The following is a 19454-nucleotide window of genomic DNA, read 5'->3' as shown; positions in this document are numbered from 1 at the left end:
TTGTCATAATAAATTATACTGAAGACCATGCACATTATGCGTTTCTATATCTGTACAAGGCAAATGGCAAATAAAGATCTTGACATGCCTTGAAAATATCAAGATGTTTGTACTTGATACATTGCTGACTAACTGTTGCCACCTTATGGAAAGAACAGTGCAGTGAATGTGTACTGTATTTAGTGCATGCTTCCACAGCAAGCCACAGTATTAGAGAAGTCAATGATTCAATTCAATTCAGCTGTATTTGTATAGCGCCAAATCACAATAGAAGTTATCTCAAGGCACTTAACGGTGTAAGGTTTAAGATCTTACAGAGTATAATTGTATGAAAAATGTTAATAACATGCAATGGTGGCATTTGAATAGATAGAGGAGAAAGGAGAGAGGAGTGTATCAGTAAAGGTCCCCGCAGACTAACCTATAGCAGCATAACTAGGAGATGATTCTGAGTCATCTGAGCTATCTCTAACTATAAGCTTTACAAAAAAGGAAAGTTTAAAAAAGTCTAGTCTTAAATGTGGAGAGGGTGTCTGCCTCCCGGACCCGAACTGGGAGCTGGTTCCACAGGAGAGGAGCTTGATAGCGAAAGACTCTGCCTCTCATTCTACATTTGGAAACTCTAGGAACCACAAGTAAACCTGCACTCTGAGAACGGAGAGTTCTGCTGAGAAAATATGGAACTATGAGGTCTTTAAGGTAAGATGGAGCTTGATCATTGAACGCTTTATATGTGAGGAGAAGAATTCTAAATTCAATTCTGGATTTTACAGGGAGCCAATGGAAAGAAGCTAATGTAGGAATAATATAATCTCTCTTGTTAATTCCAGTCAGAACTCTGGCTGCAGCATTTTGGATTTACTGGAGGATTTTTAATGAGTTATTGAAGCATCCTATTAATAATGAATTACAATAGTCCAGTCTGGAGGTAAGAAATGCATGGACTAGTTTTACAGCATCACTTTGGGACAGGATGCTCCCAATTTTAACAATATTTCTTAGGTGGAAAAAGGCAGTTCTAGAGATTTATTTTATGAATGAAGTAAAGGATACACAATGCACAAAGTTGCACATATACTACACTACACACACTGAAGAGGATATATGTCACAGCCTGAAACAAACATGTTTGTCATAGTACAGTAGAATCGTAAACAAAATCGCTTCTGCACGTTCAGTGTCATCAACCTTCAGCGTGTTACTTGATGATTGCATAAGAAAATCAAAGTTGGGAGAGACTTCTGTCCTTACGATGAGAGGCACATTTTAGGAAGTGATGTGCTTATCATTCATTCTTATCCAATGGGGTCCAGCCACGATTTTCGGGTATTGACTTATGTTGACGAATCTGATTGGACAGCATGTACCTTACACGCTTCTGTGATTGGTCGAGGGATGTGCGTGGTGCGCAGCCATTGGTTGGTTGTCACGGGTTTAATAGAGTGGGCTCTTTGGTGGGAGCGTTAGCTTGTCAGTCTCTCGTAAAGGCAGTGCTGCGTGCACTGATCTCCCGGCTTTTGTTTCAGGAGCTGAAGACTCACGTCGTCGTTCAAGAAGCATCTCAAAATGAAATCGAGTTTGGGTTATAGGTCTTCTTTTCGCACTTTTAGCCTTTGGTGAGTAACAGACAGCTTTCCTCTGCATTCGCACTTTTTACTGGTTAGCATTTTAGCTAACTATAGCCTGTAAGCTAGTGTGAACTTGCTTGTGCGTCTTCTCTGCCCACGATAATTGATGACTGAAGGCTTCATAGGTTTTCACTTTTCAACTTAAACGTTGTTAGTTTTTTAATGGCAGACGGCTTCGTGAGTTTGGCTCACCTTTCTCATAGCAACGCAAGTATCCGTTATTCCCAATTGTCTTTCCAGAAGTTTCTAATCCCAACGCCTTGGTTGTTGGTAGCTGTCTGACGCTAGCAACTGCGTCTTCATATTTTATCTGAGATATATTAAACACATCCTTACTAACATGAATGTAAGTTACTCCGTACGGTGCGGTGATTTGGTGATATTTCTTGGTCACGACTCTGCAGAGTTTCATTCTTAATGAAGTTATTACCATAAGTGGACGATATTCCTCCACGTACTCCTGCAGCAATTATTACTTCAAGCTTTCCTTTTTAATCTGACAAGTTTTTCTCTTTTGTAGCTGCTGTAAAGGCAGAAGATGAACTTGACATCGATGGCACAATAGAGGAGGACTTGGGCAAAAGCAGGGATGGCTCCAGAACAGACGATGAGGTGGTGCAGAGGTAGGTGTTTGAATATGTTTCAGATTATTCATGTTGAGGGAACTGTAGTTGTCCATATCAGGAAAGGTTGACAATGCCTTAAAAGCACAAGGTCAATGTGACCAAGCTTGGACACACATGTTCAGAGCAACCTTGGACTTGTTAATGATAACACTTTGCAGGCTTTTTACATTATGAACAAGGGAGTCTGTTTCCTGTGTTTAATTTGCATGCTCGTTGACTGCTAAACTTCATTTGTTTTTGTGATCGCCCTAATCTCACTTGTGTTTGCATCTGTCTGCCCCCAGAGAGGAGGAGGCTATCCAGCTGGATGGGTTAAATGCTGCTCAGATTAAGGAACTCAGAGAAAAGTCAGAAAAGCATGCCTTCCAGGCTGAAGTCAACCGTATGATGAAACTGATCATCAACTCCCTGTACAAGAACAAGGAGGTGAGCAGAATTAAATGGCATCTACATGTACAGTCAACAATGCAAGATGATTTCTATGAATTTATCTATACGCTGTGCCTTACAAACATCATCAGGAAAGGTTAAGCTAATGCTTCATCTTTCTTTTACAGATCTTCCTTAGGGAGCTGATTTCTAATGCCTCTGACGCTCTGGATAAGATCCGCTTGTTGTCTCTGACCAATGAGGATGCACTGGCCTCCAATGAAGAGCTGACCATCAAAATAAAAGTATGCACCAGACATGAGGATTATTTATGAATCTTGTGGTCTTTACTAGTAAAATGATTCTTGCTTTCTTGGTAACTTAAATGTTTGGTTTCCTTCCACAGTCTGATAAGGAGAAGAACATGCTCCACATCACTGACACTGGTATTGGAATGACCAAAGAAGAGCTTGTGAAGAACTTGGGCACCATTGCCAAGTCTGGCACCAGCGAGTTCCTCAACAAAATGACAGAGATGCAGTCTGAGGGACAGTCCACCTCAGAGTTGATTGGCCAGTTTGGTGTGGGCTTCTACTCTGCTTTCCTTATTGCTGACAAAGTCATTGTGACATCAAAGCACAATAATGACACCCAGCACATCTGGGAGTCTGACTCCAATCAGTTCTCTGTCATTGAGGATCCCCGTGGAAACACGCTAGGCAGAGGAACCACCATCACGTGGGTTTTTTATTTTAATTGTTTTTTTTATTTTTTTATTTTTTTTAAAATAGATTTTTGATAGTTGGCTACAAATTCACCTAGACCTTCATATGCCCCCCCCCCCCAAAAATCTTAAATGTTGGCATAGTTTGAAATGTAATATTTCCCATTTTCTTGCTTTTCTCAGACTGGTCCTGAAAGAGGAGGCCTCTGATTATCTGGAGCTTGAGACCATCAAGAACCTTGTCAGGAAATATTCGCAGTTCATCAACTTCCCCATCTACATTTGGGCCAGCAAGGTGATTACTTAATTCACTTCCTCTCACCATGACTCTCACGTGTTCCCAATACACTTTGTTATATACATGACCGTCTCTTTCTCAACATACCAGACTGAGACAGTTGAAGAACCAATTGAGGAAGATGCTGAGACAGCGGAGGAACCAGAGAAAGAAGCAGCTGAAGATGAGGCTGAGGTTGAAGAAGAGGATGAGGACAAAAAAGACAAGCCCTAAGACAAAGAAGGTAAACAGTTAATTTAGGAGTGGATGTTGGTGACAAAATGCATTTTGCGACTATCTTTTATTTGTAAAATTTTTAGGATTGTATAGTTTAATTCCTTTAAAACTTATTTCTCTAGAATTACATTCTTTAAATGTATTTATTTTCAAAGAATACACATTTATAGGAAATGAATATACCAGACTATAAAGATTTTATTAATAATGACTTGCCCTTACCCTGCAATGGTGCCATTAATTTGGAAATTAATAGCTTAGGTTATTTTTTAAAAATGTGTGATCATGTTTGTTGAAGGTTGAGAAGACCGTGTGGGATTGGGAACTTATGAATGATATCAAGCCCATCTGGCAGAGACCAGCTAAGGAGGTTGAGGAGGATGAGTACAAAGCTTTTTACAAGACGTTCTCCAAGGTACGCATGTACACTGGCACTTTGACAAACACTGGTTTAGGTTAAGCTAATTTATTTTATTTTTATTTTAATTGAAACAATGTTTTGTTCCCAAACAGGACAGTGAAGAGCCTCTGTCACATATCCACTTCACAGCTGAGGGTGAGGTTACGTTCAAGTCCATTCTGTTTGTGCCCACTTCAGCTCCACGTGGTCTGTTTGATGAATATGGCTCCAAGAAGAACGACTACATCAAAGTATGTTCCTCCAGCAGGATTCAGTATCTACTTTGATGGATACTATGTACTTACAGAATGGTGTATATAGGAATTCCCTCAGCTCAGTTTCTAAATAAATAACTTTCTTTCACAGCTGTTTGTCAGGAGAGTTTTCATCACAGATGACTTCAATGACATGATGCCCAAGTACCTGAACTTCATTAAGGGAGTGGTGAGTGATTTAACATTATAGTTATGATACAGCCATGTGAAAATATGGACTGTGCACTCTTTACTTTAATAGTGTCTGCAGTGTCATTAATGGAATTTCATTTTGCTAGGTTGACTCTGATGACCTTCCTCTGAACGTGTCCAGAGAGACTCTGCAACAGCACAAACTGCTGAAGGTGAGATTCACATTTAACATGGAGACCATCTCAAGGCCAGTTTTGTTTGATTTTCCTTTATTTGCAATGTCATTTTTAGGATTTTTAATTACTTTCTATTTTCTTATTGTTTTTACTTAATGTTTTTAGATTTTAGTTACATTTTTGAATTTAACTAGATGCATAAAGAATATTGATAATTGAGCAGGAAGGGAATTTCTTTAGAAATTATATTTCAAAGCAGAAGTCAGTGTACATTAAAGGAAGAAGAAATAAGAGTAAAGGTGTTTAAGAAAAAAACAAATTCTAATATAGGAACAACATTATTATCCCTCAGGTTATCCGCAAGAAGCTGGTGCGCAAAACTCTGGACATGATAAAGAAGATTGCAGAGGAACAGTACAATGATAAGTTCTGGAAGGAGTTTGGAACCAATATCAAACTGGGTGTCATTGAGGATCACTCCAACAGGACACGTCTGGCCAAGCTGCTGCGCTTCCAGACATCCCACAGCGAGACTGAGGTGGCCAGCCTGGAGCAGTATGTAGAACGTATGAAGGAGAAGCAGGAGAAGATCTACTTCATGGCTGGTACCAGCAGGAAGGAGGTAAGAAAACCTTTACATTTAAATTATATAATCCTAAAATTTTACTGAAGACTTAGACTTAGAACATTAAAACTAATACAGTAAAGGGAAACGTCAATCATCTGTACTGTATTCCCTCTACAGGCTGAGTCATCTCCTTTTGTGGAGAAACTGCTGAAGAAGGGTTATGAGGTGATCTACCTGACAGAGCCTGTGGACGAGTACTGCATCCAGGCACTGCCTGAGTTTGATGGAAAACGCTTCCAGAATGTGGCAAAAGAAGGTGTCAAGTTTGACGAGAGCGAGAAGGCCAAGGAGAAGAGGGAGGCCCTGGAGAAAGAGTTTGAACCTCTCACAACCTGGCTGAAAGACAAGGCCCTGAAGGAGCAGGTAAAGAGCCACTTATATTGTAATATTGTTAACTTGGACATAAATGGCAGCAATATATAGAAATTTTATATTTTGTTTGTCTGTCATGTCTGTTGCAGCTGTTGCTTTATTTAATACAATGCCCTTTTCCCACAGATTGAGAAGGCCGTCCTCTCTCAGAGGTTAACCAATTCACCCTGTGCTTTGGTTGCCAGTCAGTACGGCTGGTCTGGAAACATGGAGAGGATCATGAAGGCACAGGCTTATCAGACAGGAAAAGATATTTCTACAAAGTAAGTGATGTTGATGTTATGCTTTTAACAATGTTATTACAGTTATATGTAAATGTTGTGTCCTGCGTGGATGTTTACTGAGCTTATATGTATTTTCTCTCCATCAGTTATTATGCCAGTCAGAAGAAAACATTAGAAATCAACCCTAAGCATCCTCTTATCAAGCAGATGCTTAACAGAGTCACTGTAAGTCTGATCACTTTACTACATTTACCAACATTATTGTAATGATGTGAGATTTTGTGATTTGTAAAATGTATTGCTTTAGTTTTCTTTGTTAATTTACCATAAAAGTTAGGTTGGTGTCATTGTAATAACCTTAAGTTTTTGTTTTAAAATAGTTCTGCACATCTAAACAAGTGAAAATGGGAACAGAATCAGAATAGAGGCCTGAACAGTTTCTTTTCCTCTTTTCAGAATGACGCGGAGGACCAGACTGCATCAGATCTGGCTGTGGTTCTGTTTGAGACGGCCACACTGCGCTCAGGCTATCAGCTGGCTGACACAAAGGCTTACGGAGACAGAATAGAGCGCATGCTCCGACTCAGCATGAATGTGCCCTTAGATGAACAGGCAAGTCATTTGCAACGTTTGCATAGCAAATGTTTTGAGTGAAGTCATGTCTCCTGTTAAAAACCCTGCAGACACATTTGTGTCCCTTGTTTTATTAAGTGATTCTACTTTTCTTATTAGTAGTTTTTATTTCTGTCTTTTACCATTGGCAGCATTCCCCACCTCTGGTTCCTCTACTCAGCTCAGTGATGGTTGATTGTGGATATTATGTTTAATATATGTGATGGTTCTACAGGTTGAAGAAGAACCAGAGGAGGAGCCAGAAGAGCCAGCAGAGGATGACTCTGAAGATAAAGAGGACATTGTAGATGAGGATGATGACGAAGAATCGGTGAGAACATTTACAACACGGTTAAAATTTTAGGGATGTGCACCTTTAGATAACAGAGAATGTAGTCTTCTGGCTCTTTGTTTATAACTTTAATTTTGTTCTTTTACAGGCAAAAACAGACAAAGATGAACTGTAAAGCACTGAATTGAAGAGCATGTAACAATTGGGCTGGAACTGGATTCGAGTCTTGCTCCAGCACCATCATTGTTGTCCTAGGTGGGGTCCCTGGGTTGGGTTTTTTAAGGCGAGCATTGTTTGTTTTTGTCTTGTTGTTTTTTTTTTTTTTTTACATTCCTCATGACTGTAAATTTGTTAATATTTAACTGACCTGTTTATGGAAAAGATGCAATCCTGCCTCTTGATTGAATAAATGTTTCCTGGAAAAACAACACGGTGTACACTTTCAATCTCTTTGGATTCCTAATAGCAACTTGTGGCAACTAAACATCAAGTCCACCACTTTAGTCCTCTGTCCTCATCCACTGCACAAACAGTTTTTACCCATCATGCAATGCTATAACTGGTTGAACTATAGCTTTTTCACAGTTGTAAGAGATCCCTCTTCACCTCCTGATAATGACAAGATGAGAGGAAGAAACAGCAGAGCTGTAAGTGTGAACCATTATATAACTTGTGTAGGTTATTTGCCAGTTTGTTTGATTTTATGTTGCAGTGTATGTCTGTATGAGTTATGCACTGAAGCTTTGGAGGCTTTGATCAGTTTTCCAGCTGCTCATTTTCTGTATCACATTTTTGGAGATAGAGAAGGGGGGGGGGGGGAAAATCTTTGTTTTGTTTTTGTTTGTTTTGTTTATTTATGAAACCAGCTGGGCATGAGTTTCCCTACAGAGCTCTTATTTTAAGACTTGCCAAACAGCAGAGGGTGTAGTTTCTACTATTTTAAGTCCACTGTGCCATGTACCTCAACACTGTTGCTGAGGTTGTTGCCACTGACTGTTACATTTACTTTTGTTTATAGGGAGTGAAAATATTCAAAGTCTGCCCAAATGGGAGGCAGTTCATCCAGGTAAGAGTCACGTGTTGGTTTCACTACAGTTGAATATCATTCACCAGGTGTCAGGAAAAGAAGCCTTAGCTAATGAAACCGATAGCTTAAACTGTAGAGTGGAAGCACAAAGCCCATTAATATCCCAGGAGAGCTTGTGCTGTATTATCACAAATAGTTTATACTATTAATGTTTAACATCTTTTCCTTTAAAATAAGGCAAACATTGAATTTCTAAGCACCTTTGCTGTGATTGTCATGACTATAGTGGAAACTGCGTGGTTGACTTTTCTTATCAGCAGGGGGGGTGTGTGTGTGTTTTGCTGACTTTCAAATCTGATGAGATCAGATGGATTTATCTCAATATCTAAAGGAGCAGTTACAGCTGTGGAAATTTTAAAGGCGTGACTGGACCTCAGCAAGGCTCAAGTTTATCATAGTTTACAGAGCGTCTGTGCAAAAAAAGCACAATAAGTATTAATTGTATATGTAGCATAGAACTTGCATCTTAAAATATTCTTCCAATAAATTGTTTCAGTTGGCATACTAACAGTACTAAAACTCCCATTTCTGCATGTATTCTATTCATTATTCCCCTTTTTGATGTAATACCATAGATATCACAGGGATGGAAATGTTGGTTCTCTTTGACATCTTCGGAAGCATTATTACTGACTTTGATCTAATGAATTATTTATTTTATGTCATGGTCCTTTATATCCCACAGCATCTTCTTTTGAACATCTTATGTTACCCCAAACACACTGTGATTGACTTGCAGGAAATCTGATCTCGTGTTTAGTCACATTCCCCACTGAGCTCAACTATGTAACACACTGTGTATCACAATACCTTGTTCTGTCCATTGGGTGGCACAGTCACCCACAGCTTGAAACTATGAATGGCACTATAAGTTGTTTTTATAAGAATGGAGACATGTAGTTGGGCCAGGGCAGCCGGTGACTGTATAAACAGTACGATTATTAGTTTAGTTCACGATATTTCAGTTTCAAATACTTGAAGTCAGACATGATAAAACATGTCTGACTTTCACTCACTCTAAATGCAGTATGTTCTTACCTGTCATCAGCTGTCAGCTAATAATCACACGCAGTGGAATCACTTTCTCCTGTTGCACTGGTCAGAGCCTGCTTGTATATAGAGTTTTACATAATTCATTTTTTTGTTGGATTTTCTTAAAGACAAGTAGACAAGAGTTTTTTTTCCCCATTTAAAAATGCAGTATTTCCCCAGCTGCAGGCTCAGTTGGTCTTTGGAGAAGCATCAAACAGAAACAATCATCAGGATCTATGGTTGACAGAGCAGGGCGGATGCACAGTCTTGCTTCTACTAATAACTGCTTATGGTGTCTTCTTACAGTAGATTCCAGGATGTGGTTGCACTTTACATGTCCAAATAAACTCCCCTTTGGAAACCTGCAGGCTTGAAAGGTGAGTGTGAGAGCGTTACAGGTCACTCATTTCATTTCATTTCATTTCATAAAGCGTTCATAAATCTTCTAGACATGTTGTCATAATGTTTTATTCAAGATTCAAAAAATTGTATTAATCCCAGAGGGACATTGTTACAGTTGCTGTCAATTCAGACAGAACGACAGAGCTTCAAATTAAATATGATGTGTAAGAGGTGAGTGCTCTCTGTATGTTCACCCGAGTGACAAAATGTTTTCTTAAGAAAAGGTGACAGCTATGGACCACAGCAGGGGGAGTGGTCTTATAACAGAACCAAAGAGGATTCATAACCCTGTAGTCTTCTAGTAATTCCCTGCCACTGCTGACCTGTAGAATTGTTTCTTCATTTCTCTCTGCCCTGTGCTCAGCTCTGTGTGCAAAGTCCAACACAACAGGATAATCTCCACAGTAAGCCACATGAAGGAGGGTTGGTGCACATTTGATAGTCTCTCTGCATCCCAGTGAAAGCACTGACCTCAGATCCTCTGTCTAAAGGCTTCTCTCTCCTTTTAACTGTACTGGATTTATTTCACATGATAGTTTGACATATTTCATTCTTCTCTTTGCCACTGGTTTTAAATGTAGCTAACTATCCAGTAATTATCCTGAAGAGAAACGATGTTGACCGTTGTGTTGGTAATATTTAAAATTTAAAAAAGTTGAGAATTACTTTTGAAGAGTTGAAAGAAAATAACTGGTTGAAAGGCGCATGTGAATCATAATAATGAGGTTTTCTCCTGACAACGTACAGGAAGGGCAGATTCTACAGAGGAAACGCAACCTAATTAATTTAAAACACAAATGATCACATCACCTGTCACAGCTGTTTCTACTGAAGCCCCCCCCCACCTGTAAATTACTATTTAAAATCAGTCTACTATCATGTTTCAGTTCCCAACAGCATTTATTAAGATTCAGACTCTAATGAAACTTTGTGACGTCTTTCTGATCCTGTCACATTTAAATATGCTTCAGAAGTATGTACAGTAGCAAGAAAAAAGAATTTCATGTTTTTTGCATTAATTTGTCATAAAATGTGATCTGATCAACAAATATAATGTGCCTAAAGTAATGACAAAAAAAATCTTTCATGTCTTTATTGAGAACAACCATAAAAACCTCATAGTGCTAGTAAAAAAAGTATGTGAACCCATGGTTGATCCCCCACCCCCCTTTGGCAGCAATAACCTCAACCAGGTTCTTCCTGTAGCTGTGGATCAGACCTGCACATTGCTCAGAAGGAATTTTAGCCCATTCTTCCATGAGAACTGCTTTAACTCTGACATATTCTCTGGACGTCTCATGTGTGGCTCTCTTCAAGTTGTTCCATAGCATCTCTATTGGGTTGAGGTCTGTGCTCATGACTTGGCCACTCCAAAAGGTAGATTTTGTTTTTCTGAAGCCATTCTGTTGTGATTGTCATTGTCCTGTAGCATCACCCAACTTCTACAGAGTTTCAGCTGACCTACAGACATTCTACAGGAATTCATCTTCCCCTAATCACTGCAAGCTGGCCAGGTCCTGATGCAGCAAAGCAGGCCCAAATCATGATGTTTCTGCCACCATACTTTATGACTGGGATGATGTTTTCGTGATGATATGTAGTGCCCTTTTTAAGCCAGATGTAGTGCTGTGTGTTCTTTCCAAACAGTTCAATCTTAGTTTCACCAGTCCCCAAAACAGTTTGTCAATACTGCTGTGGAGTGTCAGTGTGCTCTTTGGCAAACTTCAGATCTGCTGCAATCTTCTTTATAGTTAGCAACAGCTTCCTTCATAGTGTCCTGCCATAGACACCCTGCTTGTTCAATGTTTTACCTGCTGTAGACTCATGAACACAGATGTTAGCCAGTCCCAATGATGCCTTCATATCTTTAGCTCACTCAGGGTTGTTTCTTTACCTCATTAAAGAGTGTTTGTTGTGCTCTTAGGGTCATTTTCACTGGTCACCAACTTCTTGGTAGAGTAGCCACAGTCCCAAAATGTCTCCATTTGTAGATTGTTCGCCTAACTGTGGACTGGTGAGATTCCAAAGTCTTTGACATCACTTTGTAACTATGTAAATCAACATTTATTGATTGTAGATCCTCTGAAAGCTCCTTATGGTGAGGCATGGCTCACATAAGCACATTCTCTTCTCAAAAAGCTTGAGTGTTTTTTTGGTCAGTCAAAGTAGCTCTAGTCCACACCTACTAACTAATTTTCCTAACGTATGTGCTAACACCTGACAATTAGCTTTTATGAGGTAATCATTCATTTTTTATTATTTTAGGCATATTGTATTTGTTTATACTCTTGCCTTAGATGATTAGATCACATTTTATAACAAATTAATGCAGAAAACCATGAAATTCCAAAAGGTTCACATAGTTTTTTTCTGCCACTGTATTTCTCTCTCTCTGGAATAATGGTTTCCAAACGCTTTATTCTATTGTATAAAGGGGCAGTCTCTGTGTAATGGGCTTTTGTCTTAAAGCTTTTAATAACTGAAAGTGGGAATAAATGCAGAATAAAAAAATAAATGTCCACAAAATAAGAAATGTTGGTCGTCAGGCCCAATAAGGACATTCGAGATCTCTTTTTATCTCTCAGTGAAAATCGATCTGTGACTGATACACACATGGTTTCTCTTTCCCATAATTTGTATTTTGCCACTGACTGCAGTTTCTGCGCTGCTGCTGCTGCTGCTCATACGCAAATAGGTGGTTGCCATGGATTCCTGGGTCACATGCGTGGGTTTCCTGTAGCCAGAAGCAGCAGAAGATGCTTGGACCAAAAATCCAGAGCCATTTTCATTCAAGAAAAAGAGAGCATCGGCTGTAGATGGCTTGCTGACTACACCCATCTGCTAATTCGGGGTTTTTTATTTCCACTGTTGTGCTTTTGATTATTTCAGATTCGCAGCAAACCGGTGTCGTCCACATTCATAGACTGAAAACAGGAATGAGTATAGAAATTCCTGAAGGACTGACGGAGCTGTTACAGAGCTTTACCGTGGAAGTGTTGAGGAATCAGCCCAGGGATTTGCTCGAGTTTGCATTACAGTACTTCACCCAGCTGAAGGACAGTGAGACCAAAGAGGCCTCATTTGGCAATGACCAAAATTCGGCCCCAAGACCTGGAAAAGCGGTCAATTTCATTGACGAAGCCATGCAGATCGATTCGGAAAACGGAGAGGAGGAGGAGGAGGACGACGACGATGACGAGGAATTCATAGGTGAGCTAACAGATTCATCTCGACTACACGTCGGAACAGGCTGCACACACAATGCGGATGATCTTAATTTGCTGTGAATTACGAGCATGCATCGCTGTGTGCGCGGCTTGTGCTCCGGCTCAGGGGATGAGGGGATGAGGGGACACATTGGGCGCAGTGATGCTCCAGCGCTCGCCACCTTGCATCCACCAGGGCTCTGTCATTCGCCATATATGGTCACGGAGGCTGAATGATGGTAATGAACGTGTCTTGCTGTTCATCTGTGCAGCCTCATTTTGCGTTTGAGGACAGCGTTGAAAACAGCAGCTGCGACAACAAGGGGACAAAGCACCGTGCAGATATTCTCAGACATTTGAATATTTTCGGCTTTAGGTGCAGGCCCGATGGGCCTATCGTGATTATGAGTCTAAAAATATGACAGAGCAGATAAAGGTGGAAAAATCAAAGCTCTGTTGTGGTGCAAGAAATGAAAAAACGTGACATTTACTGCCATCTATTAATTGGCTGTGGCCATATTTAAGACAATGGCTGGTGCAGGATTGCCATAAGGTGCAGCAAGTAGCATAGCAACCCAGAGCTCTGACACAGCATCCCAATGAGTGGTGGGGTCTGCAAGGCTGGTGGCAGTAGTTATATAAGGACACTATATTGAATCCTTAAAGCATACTTCATCACACCACCAGACCCTTGTCTTAACTATATTCCAGTGAACTTCTCAAACAGCACAGACTGGCAGGCACCTCCTGTCTAATGTATATTTCATATTGAGCTTTTGTGTGGGAGCTTGGCAGTTTTCACCGATTTACATTTAAATGTTTTCTCATTTAAATTTGATTCAAAGAGGTGAGCAGCACTTCAAAGCAGCTGTCCTCCATCATTTTATCTAAATGATTATGGATCCTCAACAAGCACAAGGCTGGGTGTACTCATGTTACAAATGTGCTGCAGCAGATGTAGAAAAACAAAACATTAACATAACCTTACCCAGAAATAACTGTGTTATTGTAAGATAGATTGATATTATTATTATATTTGACCTGCTATTATATTTCTTATGCTTTTGCAGCCCCCGTAATAAACCGATTCATCAGGAGAGCATCAGGTGAGTTGTGCTTTACTGCCTGTTCAAGCTGGCTGTCAAAAGCCTGTTTTGTTGAGAGGAAAGCTCTGGACAGTGTCAGTGCTGGAGATATATAAAACTTGTTTGACGCATTAACACTGAAGCTACGTCACATTTGCTCCAATACAAGCAATATTGAATTTTTTTTTCCATCTGTCTTTTCTCACTTTCCTCAGTTGATTGTAATAGTGTTGATTTATTAGAGCTAAAGTCTGGCTTCTCCTGGCACAAGACCAGGACATGACAGGACAGCTGTATTACCAAAGATCATATTGCTCATGATAAAAAGAATGGTTGTATCTTAACGAGAGTAACTTTGCTGTATTAGGACTCACAACTGCATGTTTGACAGTGTGATTTGAAATGATGGACAACTGGAAATATTCTGTAGAGCCTTACCTTTTTATCATTTCAGATATGATGCCAGGCTCACTTAAGGAGCGCTTTATTATCTTTTGTCTTGCTGTTAAAAGAGGAATAACATGTAGCACCACCACCATCAATGCTTACCTTAAAATCCCCCAACTTCAGATGAAAAAAGTTGTGCTTATTAAAAGACTTATGGCATGAAATGGTGCTGAATCATCCCTGGGGTTTTGCTCGTTTTACACTGCAGTGCAGCTGGGTCACCTGAATTTGAAACCCGTCTTTAGTTAGCTTTAGTTTAATATACACACATTCTTGAGAATGAAATCATGCAAGGCGGGCTGAACCTGTTCATTCTCAGCACAAAGTTAGCTCTTTTTATTTGTTGAACTCTGTCATGCAGTGTGTGCTGAAGCATTCAATCCTGATGAAGATGAGGAGGATAAAGAGCCAAGGGTAAGCTCTGCTTGATGCCACACTCATATAGTTATTATATGTTGAACCTGGCAAACATTATGAATCATAGCTCTCATGAAAAGTAAAACTTCTTCTTAATGTGTAAGACATTGCATGGCTATATCGTTGGTGTGTTTTTCATTTCGTAGGTTACCTACCCTAAAACGGATGAGCAGAGACAGAGATTACAGGAAGCGTGTCGAGACATTCTTCTGTTCAAGAATTTGGACCCAGTGAGTGGATTATTCCATAAGCACTCTGTTTTATACTCTGCCATCTCTTAAATTACACACAGGAGGACATGCCCTGAGGCCAGCAGCTTTTTGTCACAGCTCAGTGCACTATACGCAGGTTTTAAAGACTGAGTGCTGAGTGGATTATATGTGATTGTTTTAAAATGTGAAATTCTAATATGTAAACTTTTTTTGTTTGTTTGTTTAACACTGACATTCTTTATTGAATAGGAAGAGATGTCTCAGGTACTGGATGCCATGTTTGAGAAGATCTGCACTGAAGGGGAGCATATTATTGATCAAGATGATGATGGGGACAACTTTTATGTCATTGAAAGGTACATTTACACCTCATTTGGAATCACTAAAGGTGAAAATATAAAGGAAGCACCATTATATCTTCTCTTTTCTTTGATTATATCTTTTTTCATTCAGTGGGACATTCAACATTTTCGTGAAGGTTGATGGCACAGAGAAGCTGGTAGGCTGCTACGACAACAGGGGCAGCTTTGGAGAACTAGCGTTGATGTACAACACCCCCAGGGCAGCCACAATAATCGCCACCTCGACCGGAGCCCTTTGGTGCCTAGTGAGTAAACCATTAAATCCTCGTGTAAAAGCACAGCAGGTTTTTATATCATGCTGTGCTGTCAGTTGTTATGATTTACTGTAAACATCCAGGTTGTATGTGAGGGTGCCTGCTACCAACAGGAGATCAGTTTGTCTGACACAATGTATAAATCCCACTGAATGCTACTATAAGTGACAGAAATAATAATCCCCCTGAATATGAATGTACATGTTAAATAACGCATACATTAAATAATAACAAATGTGTAAACTGAATATGACACAAATGTATATTCATGATGGTAATACAGTCCATTGTGTGGCCCATTCAGGGAGCTCAGCTGTCAGATCAGCTCAGACAAACAAGGCTTAACTTGTCTGCTTAACAGGTATCCACCTCACATCAACTTAGCTGAACAATAAAGATGTTATAATACTTACACTATGATGACGTAGATACTGTAGAAAGAGAAGTAAAAACAGCTGCATTGCCTGCGTGATATTTTTAAAAAAAATACAATTTCAGTTTAATTGTATTTTGCTGCAACAGCATCCAGCTATTTTAGAAATTATGACCGGAATAGCGGAACAGCTGTGAATATTCAGCTGCTACTTGACCTCTTCCTGTGAAGCAGGTTGTTTATTAATGACTCACTGAGGGGTGATGTCCTGAAACCGTGGGTAACAGCTTGGTTATGTCATCTCCGTTTGGATTCTGCAGGCTGCAGGTGTATCCCCTGTTCACCTGGATACTGCTCCTGTGTTTTTTTAGTCTGTGAACAAGCAGGCAGCCATGTTCAGGCAATAACGTGATGAGGCTGAAGATGGAGCAATAAAGCATCTGAAGAAAGACTAGACTATGATAGAAACTCTAACTCAGGGATTAAAGTCACACAGTTAGCCTAATGTTGAACACTAACCTGGTAGAGTATGAAAGACAGTACTCTGAGTCCTTAAGCCAAGGACGACTCTGTTGACCAAAGTTAGTCATGTTGGTTTGTTTGATTGAGAATCTTCTCCTTCACAGCCAGAGGGCGCCCTAGGCTGCTGCAAGTGCTTCCTACAGTGCATTACATAACCATGTAGCAGTGCACACTGCCATCTAATATGTTGCTAACGGGTGGACCTGTGCATTTACCAGCTTTAATCCTACTTATTTGCAAGTGAAGACTTTTATTAAGACTTATCATGGAAAACTGCAGGTTAACACACAAGTGCTGGTGCTTGAAAAACCCTGAGCAGTGTTATGGCTTACAAGAGATGCTCTGCTTAATTAAAATCTGGTTTACAGTGACCCCTGCTGAAAAATGTTGTTTCCTATGAGTTATTGTTGGTTGAAAGAACAGTCAGCCAGAACAGTCTGGAAATGTAAGGTATTTCTACCTAGTGATCCTGAATATATGGGAGGAAAAAACAAGCACAACATGAAAAATGGTGGTGATGCCAGACTAACTGGGAACATTTGACCTGTATGAATACTGTATCACAATCCGAGGATCCAAGATTACATCTTGTAAAACATATATTTCTTTTCACTGCATGTTTAACCACAAACCTGTTGTTTCTTTTTTCTTTAAATCTCTGTTTCAGGATCGTCTGACCTTCAGGAGGATCATAGTGAAGAACAATGCCAAGAAGAGAAGGCTGTATGAGGCATTCATCGAAACACTACCACTGCTTACATCTTTAGAGGTTAGAGGATTAGTCCTCCAATGTTGAGACGCTGCTGCTTGCATTTACAGTAAAAACCGTTAATAATTAAAACATTTTTTCACTCACAGCTCTCAGAGAGGATGAAAGTAGTAGATGTGCTATCCACCAAGGTGTACACCGATTCACAGCAGATTATTGCTCAGGTGATGAATCTCTTTGTTTCGTCTGTTCTTGATTGGCTTTTTATGCTTCAGAAGAGCAACACTGTATGAGTCTCCTGTTTTGTGTTTATTTACAATTACATTAATGCTTTGTGTTACAGGGTGATTTAGCAGATTGCTTCTACATTGTTGAGTCTGGCCAAGTTAGAATTACCATGAAAAGGAGCAGGGTATGTTTGCCCAGTGTCGGCCTTTAAAATTTTAAGTCTAAATGAGTGTGGTGTGTTCTGGTATGTTATTGTGTGCCTTTCTTTTTTGTCAGACGAAAAAAGACCAGGAGGAAGAGGAGGTGGATATTACAACATGCTCTAGGGGCCAGTATTTTGGAGAGTTGGCGCTCGTCACAAACAAGCCCAGAGCTGCATCGGCCTATGCTGTAGGCAACGTCAAATGCTTGGGTACACTTTGTGCAATTCTATTATCATTTACGTACAGTACTTTGTACAGCACATATATTTTCCAGTATATCAATTATTATTTTACATTCTTCTTCAGTTATGTTTAACTTTTCTATTCTTTTCCTTGTTTGGTTTTGTGTTTTAGTCATGGATGTTAAAGCCTTCGAGAGATTGCTGGGTCCGTGCATGGACATCATGAAGAGAAACATTGCTAACTATGAGGAGCAGCTGGTCACCCTCTTTGGAAGTAGCCCGGAGATTGAACAACAGAGTGCATGAGACCGCTCCAGTGGACCAGGAATTGGTGAATGAAAGAAAAGGCTTGTATGGATGTTTTTCCCCTGTAACCACTTAAACTGCTTTTCTTACGAGAAATGCCCACTACAACATTTGTGACTATTTCAGATCCCCATACGAGAGGTTCATTTTGTAAGTTTGCCACAGTGTTATGACTAACGTAAGCCAAAGCGGAGTGCTTAAAGCTTGTTTAAATTCAATTTCTCACAACTCTCACCTTAAAAATGTAAGTGTACCTTTAACTTGTCAGTGTCAATCGCATTCTTTGTTTGTATATTAAACACTTTTGTTAAATCTCACCTTATCTCCACAGTGTTATAGTTAAACATATGGTATAATATCATTTGTAAATTTCTAAATTGTTTGTTGAAATCAGATGCCAAAGCTAATTTCTTAGTGGATAATTGTAACCAAACATCATGTTAGTGCAAGTGCACGAACGCTCGCAACATGTGGTGCACTGGTGCAGGACTGCCCAAACAACAGATTAGACTATTTGATCTGGTTACAATTTGAAATGTTTCACATTTTGGCCGCAGTAGAATAAAGACTTGGCAGTACTTTAAGATTTTTATAAAATAATGTTTTGTTTTATCATAGAAATTATTCCCTTGAATACTATTCATAAACAGTATCATTGTAGGTCAAGTGTTTGTGGCTGTTAGCCTTATACTGCTTTTGCAAAAAAAAAAAAATTATAATTAAAAATAAAAAATAATAATCAGAGAGATAGCTGATAGTTTTGTAAGAATATACAACATATTGCTGTACAATTTGAAACTGAGTATTTACTGTTAATGTATGGGCCACCTTTAATTTAATGAGTTGCCTCATTCGACTGTAGACATCAATAGCAAGGTCTTAAGAACAATTGATTTTCCTGTGTTTCAGTGTAAAACGGTCATACTGTTTTTGTGTTGGTGAAACATACATTATAATTATGGCATCCATTATTGCTGTCTACCTCTGCCAACAACTTAAACTGTCTGGAAACAGATATTCTGACGTTCCCTCTCAACAGGAATCTAAAGTGGGTCTATGCTCTCTTTTTTTAAATTAATAACTGAAGTCTTCTGTATTTTGTCTTTGGTTTACTGCAGCTTACACAGTTTAATGGTTTAACATTTAAACAATCAGAATTACCCCCACCCCCTCATCCTCTCTCTCTCTGTGCAGACAGTGCTGGTAATTTTTGAAAGCAAACCCATAACACTGATTGAAAGTACCGTATGTTTCACTTTTCATGTCAATAAATAACATTTTTATATTTGCGTGTCAAACAATTACTTGTTACAATGAAAAGAAGTAAAATTTTATTATCACACAAAACAAATTTGCCTCAAAAGGGCTTAGCCATCCAGTTGCTCATTCAACCACTCATTCATTCTTCATTCATTTGAACGGGATTATGTAGTGAATGTCAAAGCAAGGGCTTGA

General features: G+C 39.4%; 2 protein-coding genes and 1 long non-coding RNA gene across 3 annotated transcripts; 2 read left to right on the top strand and 1 right to left on the bottom strand.

Moving 5' to 3' along the window:
* Window positions 1–1455: 1455 nt before the first annotated feature.
* hsp90b1 (heat shock protein 90, beta (grp94), member 1) lies at window positions 1456–7400 on the top strand. Its single transcript, XM_026365244.1, is given in 19 exon segments — window positions 1456–1616; window positions 2149–2251; window positions 2539–2680; window positions 2812–2928; window positions 3030–3361; window positions 3531–3642; window positions 3736–3852; window positions 3854–3868; window positions 4160–4276; window positions 4375–4512; window positions 4628–4705; window positions 4815–4880; window positions 5197–5466; window positions 5590–5835; window positions 5971–6107; window positions 6215–6293; window positions 6525–6680; window positions 6916–7011; window positions 7121–7400. Coding segments are annotated over 17 exon segments (2145 nt in total). The 5' UTR covers window positions 1456–1616; window positions 2149–2251; window positions 2539–2638; the 3' UTR covers window positions 7148–7400.
* A 2009-nt stretch (window positions 7401–9409) lies between these two features.
* On the top strand, window positions 9410–19238 carry LOC113165305 (cAMP-dependent protein kinase type II-beta regulatory subunit). Its single transcript, XM_026364706.1, has 12 exons — window positions 9410–9468; window positions 12383–12703; window positions 13770–13805; window positions 14593–14645; window positions 14795–14878; window positions 15110–15216; window positions 15314–15467; window positions 17039–17140; window positions 17230–17304; window positions 17424–17492; window positions 17585–17720; window positions 17866–19238. The coding sequence occupies exons 2-12, from the start codon at window positions 12430–12432 to the stop codon at window positions 17997–17999; spliced, it is 1224 nt and encodes a 407-aa protein (XP_026220491.1). The 5' UTR covers window positions 9410–9468; window positions 12383–12429; the 3' UTR covers window positions 18000–19238.
* On the bottom strand, window positions 15915–16444 carry LOC117152863. Its single transcript, XR_004463380.1, has 3 exons — window positions 16369–16444; window positions 16104–16221; window positions 15915–15940 (listed from the first exon to the last, which is right to left on the bottom strand). It is a non-coding gene; the product is annotated as an uncharacterized LOC117152863 (long non-coding RNA).
* Window positions 19239–19454: the final 216 nt, after the last annotated feature.

The sequence above is a fragment of the Anabas testudineus genome, chromosome 6 (genome assembly GCF_900324465.2).
Source record: "Anabas testudineus chromosome 6, fAnaTes1.2, whole genome shotgun sequence".
Taxonomy (NCBI): Eukaryota; Metazoa; Chordata; class Actinopteri; order Anabantiformes; family Anabantidae; genus Anabas; species Anabas testudineus.
This window is presented reverse-complemented; position numbering and strand designations above follow the sequence as displayed.